We start from the raw sequence: 22,421 nt of genomic DNA on the forward strand, positions 1-22,421 counted from the left end.
TTAGCACGTTGACGCGCTGCGTTGGCTTTATATATTGGTCAGTTAAGACGTGTCACTGGGCACGCCCCCTGCCTGACTGTAGCCAGCCCTAGTGACTGGGCCAGCACACACAAACAAAAAATTTCACGCATCAGTCGTCAGCGGCAGTGGCAGCGGCAACATGGCCGTAGGAGAAGGCTCAAAACTCGCGCAATTAGAACGCCATTAAAAGGGGCATAACAACAATGTTGTTGCTGTTGTTGCTGCTTTTGTTGTTGTAGCTGCGAATACTCGTACCTGTAGCAAAGTTGGCAACGCCCCCATTATTCATGCTTTCAGTTCGCCAACTGTCCGGCTGTCTGCTGTTGGGTTCGCCAGGTGGGGTGAGGGTGGGTGAGGCAGGAGTCTGCTAAATGGAGATCGATGGCTGAGCGTGGTCTCATTAATCAAATGACAAGTAAGCGCGTTGGCCGACTCACTGACTGCACTGCATGAGCGCACGAATGAGTGCACGAATGAATGACGCGACGTCTCTAACCGCCCACCGCCCCTCCCTTTGTCTGTTTACCTCTTCGCGTTCTCTCTGCACCTTAAATTAAAGGTGCGCGCAAGCGCTTTCCAATTGCAACGAAGCAGCAAAGCGGAAATGTAATGGCTGCTGCAACACTTCAATAATCAGCTTTGCACACACACATACATACACACACGGCCACACACACACTCACATGCCTTAAGTGAATTTCACTTGCCGAATAAATGACCAAAAGCCAAAAATTGTATTTGCGGCTTTATGTCTTTGTCTCTGGAACTGTGCTAATTAAGGCTGTCCTCCAGCTGAGTAGCTGTTACCAACTCTGTTAACCAACACTATTAATTATTTGGACGGCATTTATGTGGAATTTTATGCGGCTGCAGAACACCCTAGGCAACAAATATGGAGTGTTCTGCTTTTTAGGTATATATTTTGCATAAATTGGACCGTTCTTTAGCTTGAGTGTGCAGTATTGTTAAATGTAAGTTTTAAAAGTAGTTCACAATAATTTTGAAAAGCTATGTTGGCTAACGCAAGTAAAAAGTATTGCAGAATGAGATTTAAAAAGAAACATTTGTTGTAAAGTGTAAATACTCTATGTAATGTACAGTGCTCTACGAAGAGTTTATAATAATTATCAAATGTAGTCGTGCAGTTTTATAAACTAAGCTTTTAAGGGAAAACCAATGTTGGGTAACGTTTATTTCTTCCATGAGAGGAAAACATTTTGGGGAAAATAGTTTTCGTCTTTGCAGGTTTACAATGCTGTACAAAGAGCCTTTGAAAAATAGCAGTGTTGGCTAACGCAGTTTGGAATTGTTATAAACCAAGCTCGTTAAATGAAACTAGTGTTGCGTAACGCAGCTCTATTGCCTGAGCTGACTTAAGGCTAGAGCGCGCTCTAAAAGTAATTTGTCAAAAGAAATATATTTGTTTAAAAAACGTAGTAAACTATTTAACTGGGAGCTGCACATCAGTCAGCTGTCAATTTTCAAGTCCATACAATTTGTTTTTTTCCAAAGCATACGAGTATTTACACATTTTCTACTCAAACGCGTAAAGAAATTTAACCACACGCATCTTGAAATCCGCAGCTCTTCAGAACAATATGTCGCACAAGTGAGTCAATGTGTAAATATTTAAAAAAATATATATCGAATATATATTATTCGATCTGCCGCATACATGTAGATGCAGCAGCAGTCACTCTATCATGCCGGATGGCACTTGGATAGGTTGGTTTGTTAACCTGCAGGTCAATGCGTTTCTGTGTCGCGTGCCCTTTGAATTTGTCCAGGACAGATTCAACCTAACCGGTCTGGAAGTGTTAGTGCCGAGCTTTCACCAGACACTGGATGCCATACTCGACACAGAATTTGATACGGACTATGGATTCAATCCAATGGACACAGATCCCGAGCTGACGGCACAGCTGTATGGATTGATCCATGCACGCTACATAATAACCACGCGGGGCATTGATGATATGTGCCAGAAGTATCAGCGGGGTGAATTTGGCATTTGTCCACGCATCTTTTGCAACGGTCAGCTGGTGCTGCCCGTGGGCCTAACGGATCGCTTCGGCGAGTCCCATGTCAAGGTTTATTGTCCGCGCTGCAGGGATGTCTATCAGCCACATGCGCGTTGCGCTCTGCTCGATGGGGCAATGTTTGGCAGCAGTTTTCCGCACATGTTCTTTATGCAGCTCCCCCAATTGTTGCCGGAGCCGCCGGTCGAGAAGTATACGCCACGGTCAGTCCTCCTAACTCCTGCGCAAACGTCACAATCCTAAGCACATTCTTTTGCAGCATTTATGGCTTCCAACTGCACAAGTCGGCGCTTTCTGCACCCATATCGCTATCCTCCGGCAGCAACAGTCCTCACAACAAGAACTCATCTGGCCAGCCAAAGGTTTCCCCCTGCGCCAACATAAGCCAGGAAGTCTCGCCAACCAACCGACCACCCATGCGACGTTTTAACTTTACGCTTAATTAGACTTATTCATGTTTCCAAATTTTAACTAGTTTTTCAGATTTTTGAACCACAGACACAGACATAAACCCTCGCTTATTCATGGTAATTCAGCCGAATGCGCTGGTATGCGGTAGCAGTCTTTTAAATGTAGCCTAATTAAAATTGCAGATCTTAATGTAATGTAAGCTTTTTTATACATAAAAAGTATATTTTGAATTTCAACTCAGGAAAAGCTACTTACAAATCTATATATATACTATATATATATTTACCATCCAAATCTTCCAAAGATCATATTAGTTTTTGGCACTGAAATTAATGACTCAGAAATTATTAAGTAGTGCAAAGATATTGTATTTTAATTGACGATCTATTTGTGCGCAATCCACCGAGTGTAACTCATATCTGAAACGGCCTTGAATGGGTAGATTCTGGAATATTTTCAGTAGAATTGGCTGATAGAAAGCAAAAACTAGATTGTTTCATTTATATTGGAAAGTATGGTAAACCAAGGTTTGAGCTAACATCTATCTTTATGAATGTAGAAAGTCCTGTTCACGAACCGAACCTCATGGCAGGCAATCGGTCCGAAATGAAAACGAAACCAACGACCATTTGATCTGAATAGCGCAATTTGAAGTAATTAAAATTGACAACATGCACAAATGATAACGCCGCATGAGAAGCTCTTTCCAATTTAACCTCGTTCCCAGGGTGTAGCCGAACAAAAAGTTGTAAATTTGTTAAGATTTTCCTCCACAGCTTTTCACAGCAGCATTTTCTGCAGTTGTGTTGCATTGATCTGTAATTGACTGCAGGGCATATCTAAGCACTAAATCATCGCCGCTGTCTCGATTAATGACAGCTCATGAACTAAGCCACAACTAAATTGTGGTTAACTCTGGCTGTGCCATCTCCTGTGACTGTGGCACCTAACTGGCACTAAACTGGGTCCTCAATTGTGCCATGGCTGGCAACAACATGCCCAGTTACCCACTAACACACCAGCTGACAATTAAGATGCACATACATAGATAAACTGGCGAGGCAAACTAACCTGGCACAAAATCCAACTGTGTGTTGGTTGCCTCTGTTGCACCTTTGTCCCAGCGCATACGCAATTTGGGCAAACTGACAGCCAACTGAGGCGGATGTGGCAAACGGTGCCGAGAAAGTAACGGCAACAGCAACGGGGCGACATGCAACCAGCTCTAACAACAATTCGTGTTGCTGTTGAAAAATGCGCAGGCGCACCTTTCGCCAGGTCCAGGGACAGCAACTGCAACTGCAACAGCAACAGCCACAGTAACTTCAGCGGCTCGAGTGTCCGACAGACAGACAGACGGACAATTGTCGCCCCGTAAATCGTGTAATTCCCTGCCTGCAAAACTCTCCCAATTGGCGCTGTGAAATCTTTAAACTGAATGCTGGGCCTGGTGGGCGTTCAAGTTGTTAAAAGAAAAAAAATGCTAGTTTTTGTATTTTGTTTTAATTGATTTGTTGTTGTTCTGTGCCTGTAATTGCCGCCTCAGCACATCGCGCTTGGCGCATTACTCATACGCCGCGTGCAACATTTGGAATTTCGTGTGCAATTTTCCGCTTGCCACTTAAACGTTTGTGCTCTTTGCACAAATTTTATATTATTGCCAAATCATTAACTCGACCACTCGAGCATATGCTCGGGCCAGCTAACAATTTTTTTCTTCCCCCCTTTTTCGGTTTTTTCTCTTTTATTTTCGATAATTTATTGGCGCTCGACTACAACGACATCAATCACTTTTTCGGTACGCTTTTCAATGCAACTTTGCGCTGAATGAAAACAAATGTTCAATTGCCGCAAAGTATGTAAAGTTTGCTCTTACCTGCATTTGCCAGCGGGCATGAACCCTCATCCGTCAAGTTTGTAACGGAAAAGGCGCTCAATAAAACAAATGCAATGCATGGTTCCCCTTTATATACAATTCATGACACTTATAGAATTTTTATATCTATTATACGGCTTACCTTGTGCCAAGTGCTTTCTTTTAGTTAACAATATTCCACAAAATTTGCTAGAATTTGGAATCTGGCTGTATGTGGAGAATTTCAATTGAGAGCGGATCGAAAAAAATATAATACCTACTGAGTACTTAGGTCTTTAAATCTATAATTTAAAATCTTCGTCATTGTATTGTATTCTGATAAGGCTTTCAGCTTTTAATTTTTTTATTCTTATGTATGAATTACTTATTCTGACCCTCGATTTGTCTTTCGACCTTTAATAGTAAGTAAATAAATGAATATTTAATATCACATAATTCTGTTAAACAGAAAAAAAATTAAAACTTTCGTAATATATTTTCAACAGATTTATTTTCAATTTAGATCTAAAATATTTCAATAATACTTTTCTATAAAATACTAAGTCGTTTGTGGGTCTCTTTCGAAGCTTGACAAATATTTATAATATTTCGAAAAGGTTTTTCTGAATCATTTTTATTTCCCTATTTTCCACTGAACTCTCAATACTGCGTTTCAGTTAGGGTGTTTAGACATTCGTGTTCCTCACCGCCGCCCCATATTAACTCCTTTTTCTTGTTTCTGTTGTTGTCATTGCATATTGTGCTAATGGTTTTTTTTCGGGGCTGGATTTCGACATTGTTTGGTGGGCCAAGTGGAGCCATGTGGACCCAGTGGCCGGTTTTATTGATGATTGCTTCGTCGCTGACAGCACAAAGGAAACTCGAAGCTGTTGTGATTTGACTTACTGCTCGAGTTGAGTAGCAGCCAAGCAAAAGCAAAGAAATTTGCATACAGTTGAGGTTGAGCTCTTTGCTGACCAAAAATGGCAGCCGCCATGCAAATGAGCTACTCCCTGCATAGCTGCTGCCTCTCCAGAGCACCAAGGGCTCATAATAAAGTGATATGCGTGAATTGAAACAATGGGAATATAAAATTAGCATAATAAAAGCCAATGCTAAAGGATGCACAAAATACTCGATACTCTGTGCACTCTCAGTACTCGGTTCCAAAATCGAAGCAACAATGAGCGATGCCCGTAAACTTATTTCGAAACCAAATGTCAGTGCAGCAATTGTCCAGTTGGTAGCCAAAGAGAAAGGTTAAAGGAGCTAGGGACGGGGAGATGGAAAGCGAGAGGAAAGCGGCTGCAGAAAGTGGCCAAAGTGTGACACGCATTTCAGTCACGCGCTCAGAATGAGTAGCCATATCTGCAACAGCAACTGCATCTGTATCTGTATCTGTATCTTAAATTGAAGTTGCGAGCTGGAATGTTGCGTGCGCTGCTGCGGCAGTGGGTCAGTCACTGGGCTCGGGGCCCTGCCAACGCGTCAGACATGACACAGTTATGCGATTTATGTAACTCGAGAATTATGTGTCAAAGCCGGCAACAGTGACAATGACGCAGTTTGTTGCCGTTGCCAAAGCTGTTGACAAGAAAAACCAAATTTAAAAAAACGCTCGACCTCAGCGCCAAGTGGCTAAACTCGAATTTTTGGCCATGTGGCTGCCACGAAATGCAAATGCGCTTTTATGCTCGGCTTGAGCTGCGTCTAAGTTATTATTCTTAATGATAAATTAATTATTACAAATGAAATTAGTTTATAATTATTTGTTGTGTCCAACTTTGGTAGGGAATGTCCCACTGAAAGCTTTAAGTCTTGTGTTAAGAATTCGAAATGGTTATATCCTGAAAACTCATTTATGTATCGCATGTATGAAATATTGGCACACTCCTCATCTCAGCATACAAGACACGTAAAAATGTCAGTTGTCTCTTTTTTGTGTACGGCTAGTAAAAATATGAAAAACATTTAAAACTAAAGCTGAAAATGTATAAATATAGTCCGTTTTGCAACTTTTCGGGGCTTCAACAAGTATTTTCCAGCCATAACATTTTTGATTTCGATGTGTCAAGTGCACGAGAAATGGGTGTTTAGATCTAGATAATATAAACTTCTTGACGTATTCTATGCCAAGTTTAGTAGTTAAGGTTGCATTATAGTCCAAAGATAGTTATCTGAGATTCAGATAAATTACGTAGGCTTATGCATATTCCGGTTAGCTGCTCTGTAGAGCATTTTACAAAAAAAAAAAACAAAAAATTATGCGTAACAACGCGCTGGCCATCAATGGAGCAGTGCAGTTGACATTTTGGACTGTATTCGTGTTGGCCAGGAGAGGCGTGTGCACAAGATCAGAGCCAGTCCCTGACGGCTGGCGGCTGGCAGCTGGCCTACAATAAAGTCGCGCCAAAATATGGCCAAGTAAAACGACAATGAGCAGTCAGTCGGTAACTGGGCAGCGACCAGACGTAAAATGCCGTTCCAAGCCTATCACAAGACTCTCCCAGCCACACACACAGTCACACACACATAGCTGATATGCAAATTGCTGCGAGTGACAACCAGGCCAGAGACGTAGACAGAAACCCAACCGGCGATAGGCAAACTAAATTTCAGTCTAGTCTCTTAAAATGCAACAACTCACGGGTGGTAAAATTATTTTCAGCCAGTTCCAAATATAACTGCCAGCTCTTAAATTAGCTTTGATTAAATCGCACTGAAAGTTGGCCCATATTAAGCGACTCAGTTAAATATTTCAATCGAGTTTGACCTTTTAATCAAATTGTTATTCAAGCTGCTCATTTTCTTTCTGCCGAAGCAACTTACTACCGCCCAACTCCCAATCAACCGAATAGGGTATCCTTCCGCTGCAATTTTTCTTAGAAATTATAACTGCTGCGTCATTTCCCTGGCAGCGCGCCGAACTGTATGTCGTTGTCAATTGCTCTCAGTGTGTGTATGTGTCATTTGGGGCGCCGGACGCTGTCGCTTGTCTGGGCTGGGGGTCAGTTCCCGAGCCGCTGGGAACGGGCTGCAATGGGCGGCAGCTGTGGCTAGAGTCCAATCGCATTTGCTGTCCATTTGTTGCACCATTATTTAACTCGTGGTGCTGCTCTAATTAATAGTTGGCCATTTCCAGTTGCGGGCTCGATTTTTATCGGCGCTTTTGAACAATTTATGCTGACCGTATTTATGTGGAGCCTGGGGGTGGGGGTTATCAAGGGCTCTCGGCCCTCGCAATTGATAACGAATTCCGAGCATGAAACCGTCCGGCCGATTCATGTGCATTTGAGATGAGAACGGACCCAACTCTATGCGGGGCCCGTTAGTCAGTTGGACGGACAATTTCCTAAAATTAAATTGAAAATGCTGTGGCACGAGTGGCAGCGATCCCTGCACACCGCAGCCCCTTTTAGCCCCTTTTAGCATGAAAAAAGCTTTCAATTTGCGTTTTTCGTACATCCCATGGCGGAAATATTGAATTGGTTTGTGGAATGTTTTCATTATGCTTTCGCTTTTTACGATTCAATGTGCGAGCAAATGCTACCAAATTGTCGTAAGTGCCACAAGTCGACCCACGTCTTGCTGCACGCTTAAATTGATTATTGGAGGCCATTCAGGTGATTGCGATTACAGAACTTGTGCGTCAACTGCTCTACTCCTGCCCCCACCTCCATTTCCACTCAACAAGCAATTAACGTTCTTAGGGCCCAACCCCTTTTTGGACGCCTAAAGAAAGAGCTGATATCTTCAATTTGGCGAATCTTAAATACCCTTTTGAAAATCTGTTTTAATAAAATTAAAGCCAACGTCAGTTCTCGGCTTGGTTTTAAATTTCTAATCAAAAGATTTGGTAAAAAAAACCTCTGAAGAATTTAAAAAGAATTAATGGCATTAAAAGCATATTCTTTTCCTGAGTATTTTACATACTATGTTGCATTTCATTTGATTTAGTTAATAAAAGTTTAGTTAACACAATCTCTGGCAAATTTGGTAATTACAAATTTCCCAAAACTATCCAATCATAAATATTAGATCAGATCTTAGCTTTGGCATTTTAATACAGTATATACATACCCTTATCATGAGTACGTGTTGCATAACGAAATCATAATACCGCATGAGCGGGTATACGAAAATGGATCTGAATCCGGGGCACACCCATTCAGCTATTCGAATTGCAATTTGCCACTCGCATTCAATTGCCAGCAATTGTCTCCGCTCTCAACTACGGTGGCAATTTGACAAATTTTATTGTTTAAGCTCGGCAACAAAACGTTATTAATACTTAAATGCAATTCTGAATATTGTGAATGCAGTTATCGTGACTTCCACGTGTGTCTGCTTAGGGGCAGCAGGGGCAGCTGTTGCAAATGCAATGCGAATCTAGTTGAATGGTTCACACGTGGGAATAAGCTGATTAGATAATTCTCGACTGCATATTACTCTACATTAAGTAGACAAAACCTTTAAAAAAAATATATTTTTCAAGGTAATCATCATAGCCGAAGCACTATCATACAAAGTTGGAGTTTTATAATTAGGAAAAGTAAAATTGTAACTTTTTTATTGCTTAACTCAAATGCAAAAAGACCTCTTTAAAAAGTGTGTATACTCTACGGACTCTGTAAAATTATTTATTTGTGTAAACTCGATTTAAAATTTGGAAAAAGTTTTCTATTGCAAGCCCAGATTTAGTTTTTTTTGTTTTTGTTTTAATAACCATAATATTAATAAAAATAAAAATAATAAATCGACATATAAAATATTCTATTTATATATTATTATTTTAATTAGTTTCATGATAATGTTTAGGTTTCACTTGGAAAGTAGAGGGCGAATCATCATCTGCCGCCTCAAGGAATGATTTCGGCCATCCCAATCGAACCAGCGAATGCAACCCATGAGCTCTAATATATTTGAATTATCAATTTTGCAGCTTAAGTTGCTACTTTTGGATTGCTGGGAAATTCATAGTGATTGTAATATGTTATCACACAAAACAAATACCACCAGGCGCCTTTGAGCTCCTTCACACAGTTCATTTTCTTGTCGTTGTTGTCATCAAAGGCATATATGGTGCTCTTGACGTGACAGCGAATCTCCAGCATTCCCGGTGTAACGACCAACTCATTTTAATTTGTACATCTTCTTTTCACTTTCGATTACGAAATTATCGTATCCGGTATAGCGAACCTCGTTCAATTGATCGACAAATTTAGCTTAGAGCTCATGCTTGCGAACATTAGTCATTTTACACATATTCTCCAGATCGGTACAAAAGTTACCTTGAACGTGCCCAAAACCGATCGGTTTATGCGACGCTATTTTCAGTCTAACCCGGACCCGATGGTACTTTAACTGTCCGATTCGCCGCAGGAAAGTAACTGTCAGAGAACTTATAGTCTGATACGCTAATCTTAGGTTTTCTGTTCATAGCAAATTCTTTGTCCAATTTAACCAACTTTGCTTGGGAGCTCCAGTTGTTGTAGATTGATTGGCGATTGATCGAGTGAAGAATATTACAACAGCAACAATTTGTTATGTTATATGTTATAAAATATGTTTAATATGTTATGTTATAAATCTCAACATCAAGATCTTAGTGCAATATTATTCATTCGTTTAAATATTTATTCTTCTAACCAGTTTATGTACTCTGGAGTCAATTGCTGCTTTAGTTATTTTCATATCTGTTAACAAACTTGCGCAGATTATTACATTGATGAACATATTTATCGTGCATCTATTCAACTTTTGCTGTTATAACATAAACAATGCTTGGAACTAAGCTAAGATTCTACTGCTTAAAATGTACATTCCTAGCCGTTCTGGTAGGGTTCAGCAGCACTAATTTAAGTGTTTATTTTAAAACGCACCATTTTATTAAGAAACGGAGCAGACTGAATTGAATGAATTCGGGATGTATTTTTATCAAGGCTGCGAACAGGTTTTAAATCGTACCGATTTGAATCGGGAATGCCAATTATGTATTCAACAATAACCAAACTTTATACCGGTTTATCTGCCATACAATTCTGCTTTGCAAACGTTAAGTCATAAGAGAAATCGCCAGTTCTAATTTGTTACTATTAATAACGAAAACAACATGTGTATGTTGCGGCCGGTATCGGCACATTGAGCACAAGGTTGCTGGTTCGAACCCTCAGGAAGACAAAAGACACTATAATTAGTTTAATACAAAATATAAACTATGTGCATTTTGTAATAAATTTAAAATGTTGTGCAATTAACTCGACACAATCAGCATGCAACAGATTCACAATTCGCCTTGCATCTCTCTCCTCAGACAGCCTTAAGCCACAATTCGATTAGGGTATTTGATCTTCGGCGTGCCGTAGATAGCCTTTATTGCCTGTTTTTATTTTATTATTTAAGCTGTACTCACAAATGCAGCCATAATGTTAAACAATAAATGCACGACTTTAGTTTTTTATCACTGCCTGTCAATTGCAGCGCGCTCAAAATATGATAAATCAATATATGGCATCGTATATAGTACTTATAGTCGAAAAGTCGAGCATGCATATACGATATATATGAAAGTCAATTGCCAGTTGCGGTCTGTGTGTGCCATAAAGCAAGGCAACGTTGAGCGGGGCTCCTGTGGGCAGTCATGGGTTAAGTGGTTTTTAGCAAGGTGTTTGCGCTGTGTGAGGGGAGGAGGGGTTGGGCGCAGAGTGTAAATGGGTGGGTGTCTGGGTGTGTGTGGGCGTGACTCAGAGCTGTGGAGCGCCTGCTGCGAAGCGGTTGCTGCGGCTTTTGTTTCTTGGCGCTTTAAATGCATTGCATAACACCTACGCGTTGACATAGCTATAGTGGACAGCAAACGGCGGGAGGGGTGGTACGGTACAGCCGGGTCTTTGGTTTATGATTCTGGGCTCTGAGTCGAGTCTCTCTCTCTTGGCCGAGTGTTAAACAGCTGTCGGCAGTGCCGGCTGCGTTGCTCTATAAATTTCGCTGATTGATTTTTATTGAAACGCGCGCAGCTTGAAACCTGCTGACAATTCCATAAATTTTTGCGCATTTTGTTTTCGTATTTTTGTTGAATTTTTTTTATTTGTATTTTACATGCGGGTTTCAATTTACAACGCACGATTTATGAAGTGACAAAGGCCGCTGCTTCGTCCAGTCTTTATGTGTGCGTGTGTGTGTATGTGTGTGTGCGTTAAGGTCTGATATTTATCAAAGGGTTTTACAACCGGTTCGCCCGGCTACCCCTCGCCCAATTGCACTGCTCGTTTTATTAATTTCATGCGCAATTTTTAATCTAGTACGTGATTTAATTCACCAAGTTGGCAGCTCGGCAGCTTCCAGTTTGCCGGCATGAAGCGGCTCTAAATACAATTTAGTTGCTGCCTGAAACTGAGTCTAGCCTCAAGTTCATTTGCAAATCGCTTTTTTTATGCTCTATACCCAGTTGAAATGGGGTATTATGTACGTGCAGCGGAGAAAAGCATGCGAACTAGACTTGCAATGGGAATGTGAATCCCTCGGGATATGGGAGAAAAGTTAAGGGACTTTCAAATAGAGAGAGATGGGCATGATCCCGATATTTCTACGGTTTTTGAAACTATTTCTGGGTCTGGAATTCCTGCTCTTCTGCACTTTACATGGTAACTCCTAGTCGAGCACATTTTGAAAGCGTATTAATTCTTGTTATGCCACTGGCTCAGGCTCAAGACGTCGCTGATTGGCCACGTTTGCAAAATTAGTCCACGCTGGCGACTAGATATTGCCTGGCTAGGATGCTGTTAGCCTCCCCCCCGACTCTTTGGCTTATAAAGTGGTTGCCATCCTCTGCGCGCCTTCTAGGCCAGGTCAATTAACGTTGAGGCTGGGGGCAGCACTCGCGTAGGTGGCTTCACTGTAGCTACCTGTATTTTTGGTATTTATTTGGTCAGATTTGTTGTCGGCCCCGTTGTTGCGTTTCCAGCGTATTGTGCGACATTTTTTGCCGCGCTTGCTGCAAATTGCCGTCTGCTGCAACGAAATTGGCAAACTCAAGTAACTCAGACCAGCTTGTGGCACTAGGGAGGGGGGCAGACGGACACAAATGATAACAAATGCGTTTGTTTATGCGGGGCGTTTAATCCGAAAAAGAAAACTTGTAACCAAATGTTGATTGAGATACGTAATTTGTATTTAAAATTATCCAGAATCTGAAAGTACATAATAAAAATCTAAAGACTATAACAAATGTAAACAGCTTCTTTGTACATTTTTATTATTTTTGTAGAGTAATGCAAATATACCCCCATCAAAAACAAATAAGAATATTGCAGTCTATTACAACGGTCAGTTGCATGCACAATGTGATTAAAACAAGTAAGAGGGTCTAGTCGGCAGTTCCCGACTAGAGGATACCCCAAGACCCAATTCAGCTCGCAGTTCGAGCTCGGCGATAGCTATGAAATAAAAGATTATTGATCTGTATATGCTATTATAGAAGCTACATGTCAAATTTGGTTACTCTAGCTCTTAAAACCTAAGAGATTTGCTCCAGAATTTCGTTACAGATTTTTATCGATTGCTTGGAAACGGGAGGCAAGTTATCTATTATGGAAAACAAGTTCGTAGTGCGCGGGCGTTAGGAGGGCCTACGATCAACATTTCAATTTAATTTCTCTAGCTCTAATAGGTTCTGAGATTGAACTGTCCATACCAACGGACAGACGGACGGACGGACAGACAGATGGACGGACAGACGGACGAATATATATACTTGATGCGGTCGGAGATGCTTTCTTCTATCTGTAACATATATTTGCACAAATATATACCCTTTTCATCCATTTTAAAAGTGTTCATGTTCTAAAAATGAGGATATCGCCTCCAGTGGGCGTAGGCAAAATATATATGTGTCGCCGTTCAGAGAAGTTCATCCGTAGTCTTCATTCTAAGTTTTAGCGCTTAGCTTTAAAATAGATTTCCGCAATTCGATCCGATTTTCAAGGTGTCATTTAATATTTTGGACCTTCAAAAATACCACCTAAAATTAGTTCAGCCTTTGCCTATCGCTTGAGCTCAGTTCAATTTTATGTGAACAGCTACGCATGGCTACCATAACAAATAGTAAACGCTACCGCTGCTGGCACAGCGAAATCATTCGACTACCAGGCATTCCACTTTTATGCCTTGAACGATTCTACTACAGTGAACAGTCCTATTAAGCGGATATCCCTCTTGGGCGATCATTTTCTCACAGAACACTATGAATTAGGGCATACCTATTACCCTCTCCTTGGGCGGACACTCCTCTTGAGTTACCCGATTGTTGCTGTCCACCCAACAGAGTTTATACTGTATTATATGAGCTCCACATCGCAGCCAATATGCGAATGTATAAAAGGATTTTGTATTTGCCACAGCTGCGTGCGGCGTATTTCAGTGGGGCATTCCATGGGCCTCGATTGTATATTTCCTTTTGCACGTATGTATACATGTGTGGAGGTACGTATTTGGCATGTTTTTGTTTGGCTGTTAGCTGCGGACTGTAACTGAAGAGCGAGCGCAGTCGAAAAATGCGCCAACTTCAACTTTATTGGGGGCCCAATGTAATCCTGTTAGTGTGCCAAGTGCTGCAATCAGCCAGGTGAACAACAACAACAGCTACAACAATATTTGCGATTTTGCGGCTGTGCATTTTAGTACTCTGAAGAGTCATCATCATGATTCTCGTCCTCACCCACAGTCCTGGTCCTGGTCCTCGTCATAAGCTCATCACAACGGTAAATGGCACATGGAACAAGGAAGCAGCAGCAGCAGCATTGGCCCACTGTAGCTGCCCGGTCAATATGCAGTTAAAACTCAGTTTGCCGCGCAGACAGGCCAATTAGAGCGAGAGGAAAGTGCCAACTGAATGGGGGCCCAGTTAATGCTAAGCCCACTTCTGCTGCCCCTAACTCCCATTTGCCACTCTCCTCCTGCTGGAAAACACTCTCTAAACCCTAACGCTCCAGTTTGGTTTTTTGTACGGCCTCCGGGCTGAATATTTCGCGCTAATCGAGTTGTTACATTTACGGGCCAACAGCAAAGCTGCTGCGGCTACGGCTGCGACTGAGGCTGTTGCCAAATGTCAAGAGTTCAAACGCCTTGAACTTGATGCGAAACGTGGCCAAGATGCGAACGTGAGCCAAATAAAAACGATGGAAACGACTAAACTGCACTTTATGCTTGTGGCTTTAATACACTTTTCCTAAGGTATACAAGGACTTTCTCAACTCGAGTGCGTATTTATTTATTTAATGTTTATTTAAGTTTTAAAGGGTGGGCAAATTTAGGGTTAATCGAAGTACTTTCTGAATTAACTTAAACATAATAAAAGCTAAAATAAAAAGGTCCTAATAAGGAAAAGATATGAATATAATATGTATACTTATACATTTTTTATGTACATTATAATATATTTTGGGGTCAATTGATCTCCGATACCCAGATGTATGGGTTATGCAAATATATCGATAGTTGAAGTAAGAAAGGTTATCGTTATAATTAACCAAAAGTTGATCAATAAAAAGTCGCGATCACTGATGAAAAATATGCGATATTAAATAATAATAATATTAGAATTTCACAAAATATTGATCGATAAGAAAATATTGATGACAATTGCTAGCAAGTCTTACGCGTATTTCTTTACCTAATTCGATTAGCTATCAGTCTGTCGATAAGGGATAAAAATCGACTCATCGCAAGCAATTTCGTGCAATTTAAGTAAATAAAGTGAATCTAATTAACAATCAGCTTATCGATAAACAGACGTGGCCATCGATAACACTTTTTCGCGCATATTCAAATTTCTGGCAGCGATGGCAAAGGGTATTCCAGCTTCGTTGTAACGCATCTAACTGGTTTCTGCTCTCAGCCTGGCTCTCTGCCTTGGCATCTCGAGTTCTTTTGCGTGGCAATCGCGATCTCAGCGTGCGCATGCGCGACGCTGGCAGCGACGTCAGCAACGGCGGCAGCTTGCAACGCTTCTGCCTGCAGGCGGCAGACAACGGCAGTGGCAGCAACAGCAGCGGCGGCAGCGACGGCAACGGCGACGGCTGTGCACAGCTTGAAATCGCTTTGGAAAAGTAAGAAATCATAGAGCGCAACTATTTCAGTTTATAAATGCTGAAAGGTGTTAACTGAGCGGCCATTTCGCGCAGTGTAGCCAGCGCGGCGGCCCAAGCGGCCATCAACGCCGCTGATTATGATGCATGACCAGAGCTGAGCCGCGGCACCAGACTGCAGGCTGGCTGCGTGTGGAGCACATGTGGTGCGGCGGCGACAAGTGAAAGAGATGCCGCTGCCATGATGAACTCGAGATTCACAGATGCTGCCATGGCCATGGCCATGGCTTGGGCCTGGGCCTGATCCAGGCTGGCCGAGATCTCAGCGGACATAATGAAAGCCCATTACGTGCCGTCGCGTCAAGAGGCCTTTCGGCGTTCCTCTTGCCGCCCCTCCCTCTCACTCTATCTCTCTCTCTCACTCTTTCTGGCATTTGCATTCACTCCATGGACTTTGTCTAATTACATAATGCAATGTAAATTGCAGTCGACACGCCCCAGTTGGCCAGCGCTATTTGGCCAGCTTAACCCCATGACAGCCTAAAAAAAAGTCAAGAAAATATAAAAAAATGGAAAACAATACAAAACTGCAAAACTCAAATGGAAATGCAAAGCAATGCACAAAACGGGCCCAAAACAACAGCAGACCACACTGAAAACGCAAACCTTGAACCGTTCTAAAATGCCAATTATAACTAGCGCAAATACAAAAGTTGACTTTTGACTCCTCCGGCTCCCCTGAACCAGTCTCCACCCGCAACGCAAACAAACGTCTCTGTCTATGTTTCTGACTCTGTCATTGTTGTTGCTATTTAATTTTGTTTTTCATCCACAGTTTTATTATTTCTTTTTTTTTTTTTTAGTGATATTTTCCATTATTCTACTGTCAAAATTAATGACGAACGGTTAAGCGGAGTGCGTATACCACTTCCAAATACCCTGTATGTTATATAATAAATAAATAAAATAAAATAAATCCATATCTATATACATTTATGCACAAAAATAACCTGAAAAGTACTAGTGTAATTTTTTTAATATCCCTTTTAAAATTGCCCATTAATAAATAAAGAAAAATTATATTTTTAAGTTTAAAAAATCATGACCATGTTTTGAAATGTAGAAAATTTTTGTTTTAATTTGGAAATAAACCCTTTTTCCATTCAAATGCAAGGATTTAACAAATTAAATAACTTTAGCTGCACATAAATTAATATGTTAACTAAAAAATTCATGGATATTTCTTTGAAGAAGCATAACATTTTAGTATGTCCACGAGCATATTTTCGTGATATTTATGTGTATCTTCAAAGGCAATATTTATATTGTTTGGGCTTTGGTATCTTATAGTGGGTTATTTTATACTATCCCAAAATTGATACAAATATTTTCATATTAATTTGTATAAGTTAATTAAACTATAGGCTCAATAATTTTTAATAAATAAAATATCGATGGTATAATAATAAAAACTTTTCCTGTTTAGAGCAATATATTTCTTATCCTCGATTTTCTACTTACATTTGTATTTCATTTACTAAAAAGGTCTCTTCCATTCATAAGTGACTACCAATCTATGAATATTTAAATAATCTTTCAGTAACTAAAAACCCAACCGAGATTTTGCAATATCAGCAGAAAAATCTTAAAATGTTTTGATGGCATTTTTTGTTAGTTTTCTCGATTGAAATTTGATTTAATAGTGGGCTGCAGTGCCAGTGCAGCGCTACCCTGTATTTCCTGCAGCTTGTCTGGTAATTGGCAATTGTTTTGCTGCACAGATTCAGTTTTGTTGTTCCTTTTGTCTTTGGCTAATTGAAGTTGCAATTATTGATTGAATTGAAACTGAAATTGATTGGCAATTGGCCAAGCTGCAGGCATTCAATTTGATTGCACCTGCAGCAGCAACATGAGGGTGCACACAAATTAAGCCAACTCGAGGTAGCTGCTCCACACTCGAGGAGTTCACAAAATGATGTAATTCAAAACGGCTCCAGAAACTTCTGGTATTGTGTGTCATGACAAATTTTTGGATGCTAAAGTGAAAAGTTCTGTGCGTGCCAGCGGAAGTCACAAGAGGCTGACGACGAGCACAGACCAGCACCAGGGCCAAGCCCAGGACCGGGACGAGGACGACAACGTCTCGAAACGGAGTACGCTGCATATGTAAATGATATCCAAGACGTGTAGGATAGGGGGGTCTGGGTATCTCTAAGGATGCTTTGGCCGCATAGAAATATGTGCGCTACAAAAGTTTTTGCCTGTCTGGGCGAAAAGTTTGTCTGAAGCCAAAGTCGAAATTCTTATGTTAATTGTTGGCATAGGTGGAAGTAATAAAACATTTTGCAACATTATCAACTACGACAAGTTCCGCAGCAAGTTGTTAGCCCCAAAATCCACCCCATTTACTTACTCTCCATACAAAAAACGCGCTACAAGTAGCTGGTTTAGTAATGAGCTACTTATGGATCCACGTAAGCAGCTGCTTTAAATAATGAGAACAAATATTCCTTATTATTTATTTCTTATATGATTCTTATTTACCGACAATTTTCTGTCTCAGCTGAATGATATAGTGCACAGACGCACACAGACTTCATATTAGACAATTTCAATATAACAATAAGCTATTTATATATATTTTTCAAAATTTGCAATTTATTCGCCAGTTGAATTGCCAATACAAAGTTGGCATTATTCTTAGAATTATTATTGGCTTATGACAAAAAATCAAATTAAATCACAGCTTTATGCTGATCACGTTTCTGCGTGGTTTTTGACTTTATTAAATGGCTTTAATGATTGTTCCAGTCAGTCTACAGGCCAGCGCTCAAAATTCGAAATTCTGCAATCATAAAAGCAAAGCCCGAACGCAGCTGCAACAATTTTGATTTGGGTTTACGCAATGCCGCACAGCAGCTCCACAACAAACCCATGTATAAAACGAGTATATATAATCATTATCATGTTGTTGATTTTATTGTTGTTGTTGTTGTTCTTCTTGTTGTTGTTATTGTTATTGTCAATGGTTATTAAAATGTTTTACAAATGTTTCTGTCCGCACAGCGATCAATACACTAAAAACTGAACGCCGACTGCTGTAATAACATACAATTGCATGCCACATATGCCGTGTGGCATGCTGCTTGTCGCTAGTTGTCGATTTACCGATTTGGTAAGCAAAAATCGCGCATACGCCGCATTTGACCCACAACAGAAGCGAACGCTCAAAAATGCGAAACCAAAACGCACAACGCACAAAATCCAATTGGCAAATAAAATTATCAACTTGATTGGCCGGATTTACCAGTCTGCCCATTTTAATTGCATTTGGTTTATTTTTATTTTTTTTCTTTTGATTTGGAGTTCTATTAGCTGCATTTTCATTGCGTGCCGCGGGCAATTTAGATTCACGCTCATGACGATTATATAATGTTCAGTAGCTGTCGCTGGGAGCAGCGAAAATTGCTTTGATTGACACTTGATTGATCATTCCGATCAGCGGCTGAGCCGCTGAAGAAAGATAATCAAAGCCACGAGCGAGCCGCAAATGGAAATGAAAATGAAAACGATTAGCAACGGATATGGTATATTGAATTTGAAACATGTTTTGCGATTTATCTGACTCAATCGTGAATCTTAGACCAGTTTATTTCCGTTACTCCTATGATATATTATAACTATTAAAATTATTAGATTACTTCCGATAGTTCCTTTTCTGATATATACCATACGAAAAGTTCCTGTAGTTCCGATATCTTCAATTATGACTTACTTTACCGGTATTATTAATTAGATTGGTTCCCATAGTTTCATATGGGAAAAAAGTAGTCTATCAATATAAAAACTGTACTAGGTACCGATATCCGCAACTGCGTTATAAAATATCATTATCAAAATCGATGAATACCTCCGATTGTTCGTATTAATAATTCCTAAAGGAAATATATCGCATATCGATATTTATCTCCGACAGCTCCTATTATGCTGAAGTGTATCGAATAAGCAATTATTTTAATGTCGAATTTCGTATTTAACGATTGAAACTATCCGTTCAATTTCGATAGTTCTTTAAAATATATCCGATATTTACTATTATGATATATTAAGTATATCGATATTGATTGGCTTTGATAAGAAAGGTAAAGTATTTCTATATAAACTATTATCTTAGTTCCGAAAGTTATATTTATGATATTTCGATATATTGATGAAATATCGATACCAAACTCTATCAATATCTCTGAACGTTTTTAATATTATATATACACACATATTTAATACCAATTAGTTTAGTTCCCATAGATCTGAAAGGAAATATTTAGTGTATCGATATATACATCCGAAATTTCGTATATATATATATTTATATATTAATATATAAGAAAATTTGAACGTTGCTCCAGAGTCTTATGTTCCTTTTGAGTGAAGCATGTCTTCTGCCAGAAGCCTTATACCTTTTGTGAGAGTATGTAATAATCTTGGCGCACAAATCTCACTGGCGATACAAATTTATTGGCAGCGGCAAAAGTGAAAGGATTTCCATAGCTTCCCCTAGTTTTATTGGCCACTTCGTTTTGGCATCTATCGCCTCATCCAAGTCTCGAGGCTCGCGACTGGCTTGCATGTCAAATTAATTGATTGCCCAGACATTTGGGCCCGACGTGTCAGCGGCAGGTGTCGCCGGGTGTCGACGCCGTGTGGCAACCAGCTACTTGATCTGATCTCTGGCAGCGCTCAGCTGCTGATTGAAAATGAAAAGTCGTTTGTGGAGTGCGCTGCACAAAGTGAAAGTGAACTGCACGATGGCAGATTTATGGCCATCCATTTTAAGTTGCTTACTGACAATCAAAAGCTAATCACAGCACTAGCATATGCCAATCAGCTGAGCCCCGATAAATAATCCAAGCTTAGACAATAAATAAACAAAGCTGGCCATTATTTAGCGCTTTAATTTAATAGGACTATACCTACATGCAATATACTTGAAATTGTAATAATCTATCGTATTAGCTAGAATTCTCTTCTTGACGCACTTGAACTTTACTCATATCTATAATTCCAATATAGATATAAATTATATATTGTTAAGCAAATTCATGCCAAAAATGTAAAAAATGTTATTATATTAGTTCGAAAATAAATTCTTAAAAAAGTTACCGATTTAGGCTTAAGTTCGAACTATATTTTATTTTTATTTTGAAATTCTTGCAATTGCATTTTTTATTTAAAATCCTTTATTAATATAAGCTTAAGAGACTCCTTACTTACAACTGCCGCTACTTTTATTCGCCCAAAGAGGAATAGATTTTTGTAATGAGAAAATGTTTCGCATATAACTCACATTGTTGGGCGGGGGAATAGACTACATACTATAAAAACTGTTGGAGTCGCTTAGCTGCTGACACGGCGCAATTCATATAAAAACTCATATGGAACATAAATTTTGGCCAGCTTCAGTTTTGGCTCTGGCCGCATATGCTGGGCGTGGCAGTTTGTGCGCCTTGCGCAGACATTTATTATGTTTCAAGTCAGGCGCCAAAAGCGAAGGTTTTACCATACAGCATAAAAGAGGGAAAAGTGTTGCCAGGCTGGCAAACTGTCGGCGACAATTGCAAATGAAATATAAATTTAATATTTTATGGACACACTCACACGCTCAGCTAACTACACACAGAATTTTTGGGCACACAGCGATATAAATGAATGTCACACATTTTCTGGCCCCTTTGTAACAACTCTTTTTATTTTACTATTTTTTATTTTTTTGGTAACTTATGATGGAAATTAATATGCGAGGTTTGACTCTTGGGCTTGGGCTCGACGAAAATGATTAGTGAATTTATGTGGAAATTATGCAAACGACGCGTACAAATTAATATGGGACTATATAATGAAATGCCTTCAAAAATTTGTCAACACGTTGCGTTTGGACACTTGGCCAAAAGGTGATAGAACTGAGATCACGTTTTCGAAAAGATCTTGTATACCCTTGTAGAGGGTATTATAAGTTTGTCATGAAATGTGTAACGAATAGATAGAGACATCTCCGACCATCTTTCAGTTGCAGGCAGTACATATGTCGGAACCGGACGGATCGGACCACTATTTCATATAGCTACCATAGAAACAATCGGTCCCAAAATAGGTTCTTGTATGAAAAACTTTTTTGTTTATCAAGATGTCTTATCCAAATTTGGCATTTAAAAGTTTTACTATACCCCCTACTGTGTCCAAAATCTTATCGACATCGGACCACTATATATTATAGCTGCTATTGGAAAGATCGGTGGAATAGTGGGATCTTAAATGGCTAAATATTCTGTTTTCAAAGCATTTTCAAACTGCACTATTCTCTGATATCCGCAAAAGGGAAATGTCTACAAGGGAATTGGAAATTAAGCATATTACATTTAAAAGTTGCATTATGATCTTGTGCTTGTTATGTGAATATACCTTAAATATTTCTTGCTTATTAAAAATGATTAAATGGGTAGTGCATTTGGCAAACAGTAAATTCCCGTTTCTATTATTTATTAAATTCTAATAGTTGTTTTTAATTAAATTAATAAAATGAATAATATAATCGTGTGTTAAATATAAAGTAATAGTAAATATCAAGCCTAGCTCAAGCCCGAACTGTTACTCTGAACTTTGCTATATTTCGCTTTATTTAAAAAACAGCTCACATATTTTTTATAATTACACAAAAATAAGTAAATATGCCTTAAGAAATTCAAATTAAATGTGTGTTGAAGAGAAACTTCAGAAAAAATGCCCAAAAGCCCAAATACATGCATAATTATTTGACACCTTGAAAAATAATCAAATTGTGCGCTTGCATGACAATGAGATTTGGAGGTGCGTTCAATAAAAGTTTACAAAAAACAGTCTGTGAGAACTTGTATTATATATATATATATATATGTATATATATGTATATATAGATATATTTGTGGTGTATACATAATATATACATGTTAGGCTTTTGATATTTAATTGAAATCGAGAATT

At 39.5% G+C, this 22,421-nt stretch overlaps 1 protein-coding gene and 1 long non-coding RNA gene across 6 annotated transcripts in view; both read left to right on the forward strand.

Moving 5' to 3' along the window:
- The window catches only part of LOC135427166 (uncharacterized), a 198,976-nt gene that overhangs the window by 77,789 nt on the left and 98,766 nt on the right, over nucleotides 1-22,421 (forward strand). The gene's annotated exons all lie outside the window — the stretch shown is intronic.
- LOC135427062 (suppressor-of-stellate-like protein) lies at nucleotides 1,472-2,707 on the forward strand. The gene is made up of 3 exons (XM_064680488.1): nucleotides 1,472-1,630; nucleotides 1,703-2,263; nucleotides 2,320-2,707. Exons 1-3 carry the CDS (start codon nucleotides 1,620-1,622, stop codon nucleotides 2,504-2,506), a joined length of 759 nt encoding a protein of 252 aa, XP_064536558.1. The 5' UTR covers nucleotides 1,472-1,619; the 3' UTR covers nucleotides 2,507-2,707.

This window comes from Drosophila montana, unplaced genomic scaffold (genome assembly GCF_035044405.1).
Source record: "Drosophila montana isolate Dmon_TW-CO22-7 unplaced genomic scaffold, ASM3504440v1 contig_2127_1, whole genome shotgun sequence".
NCBI lineage: Eukaryota > Metazoa > Arthropoda > Insecta > Diptera > Drosophilidae > Drosophila > Drosophila montana.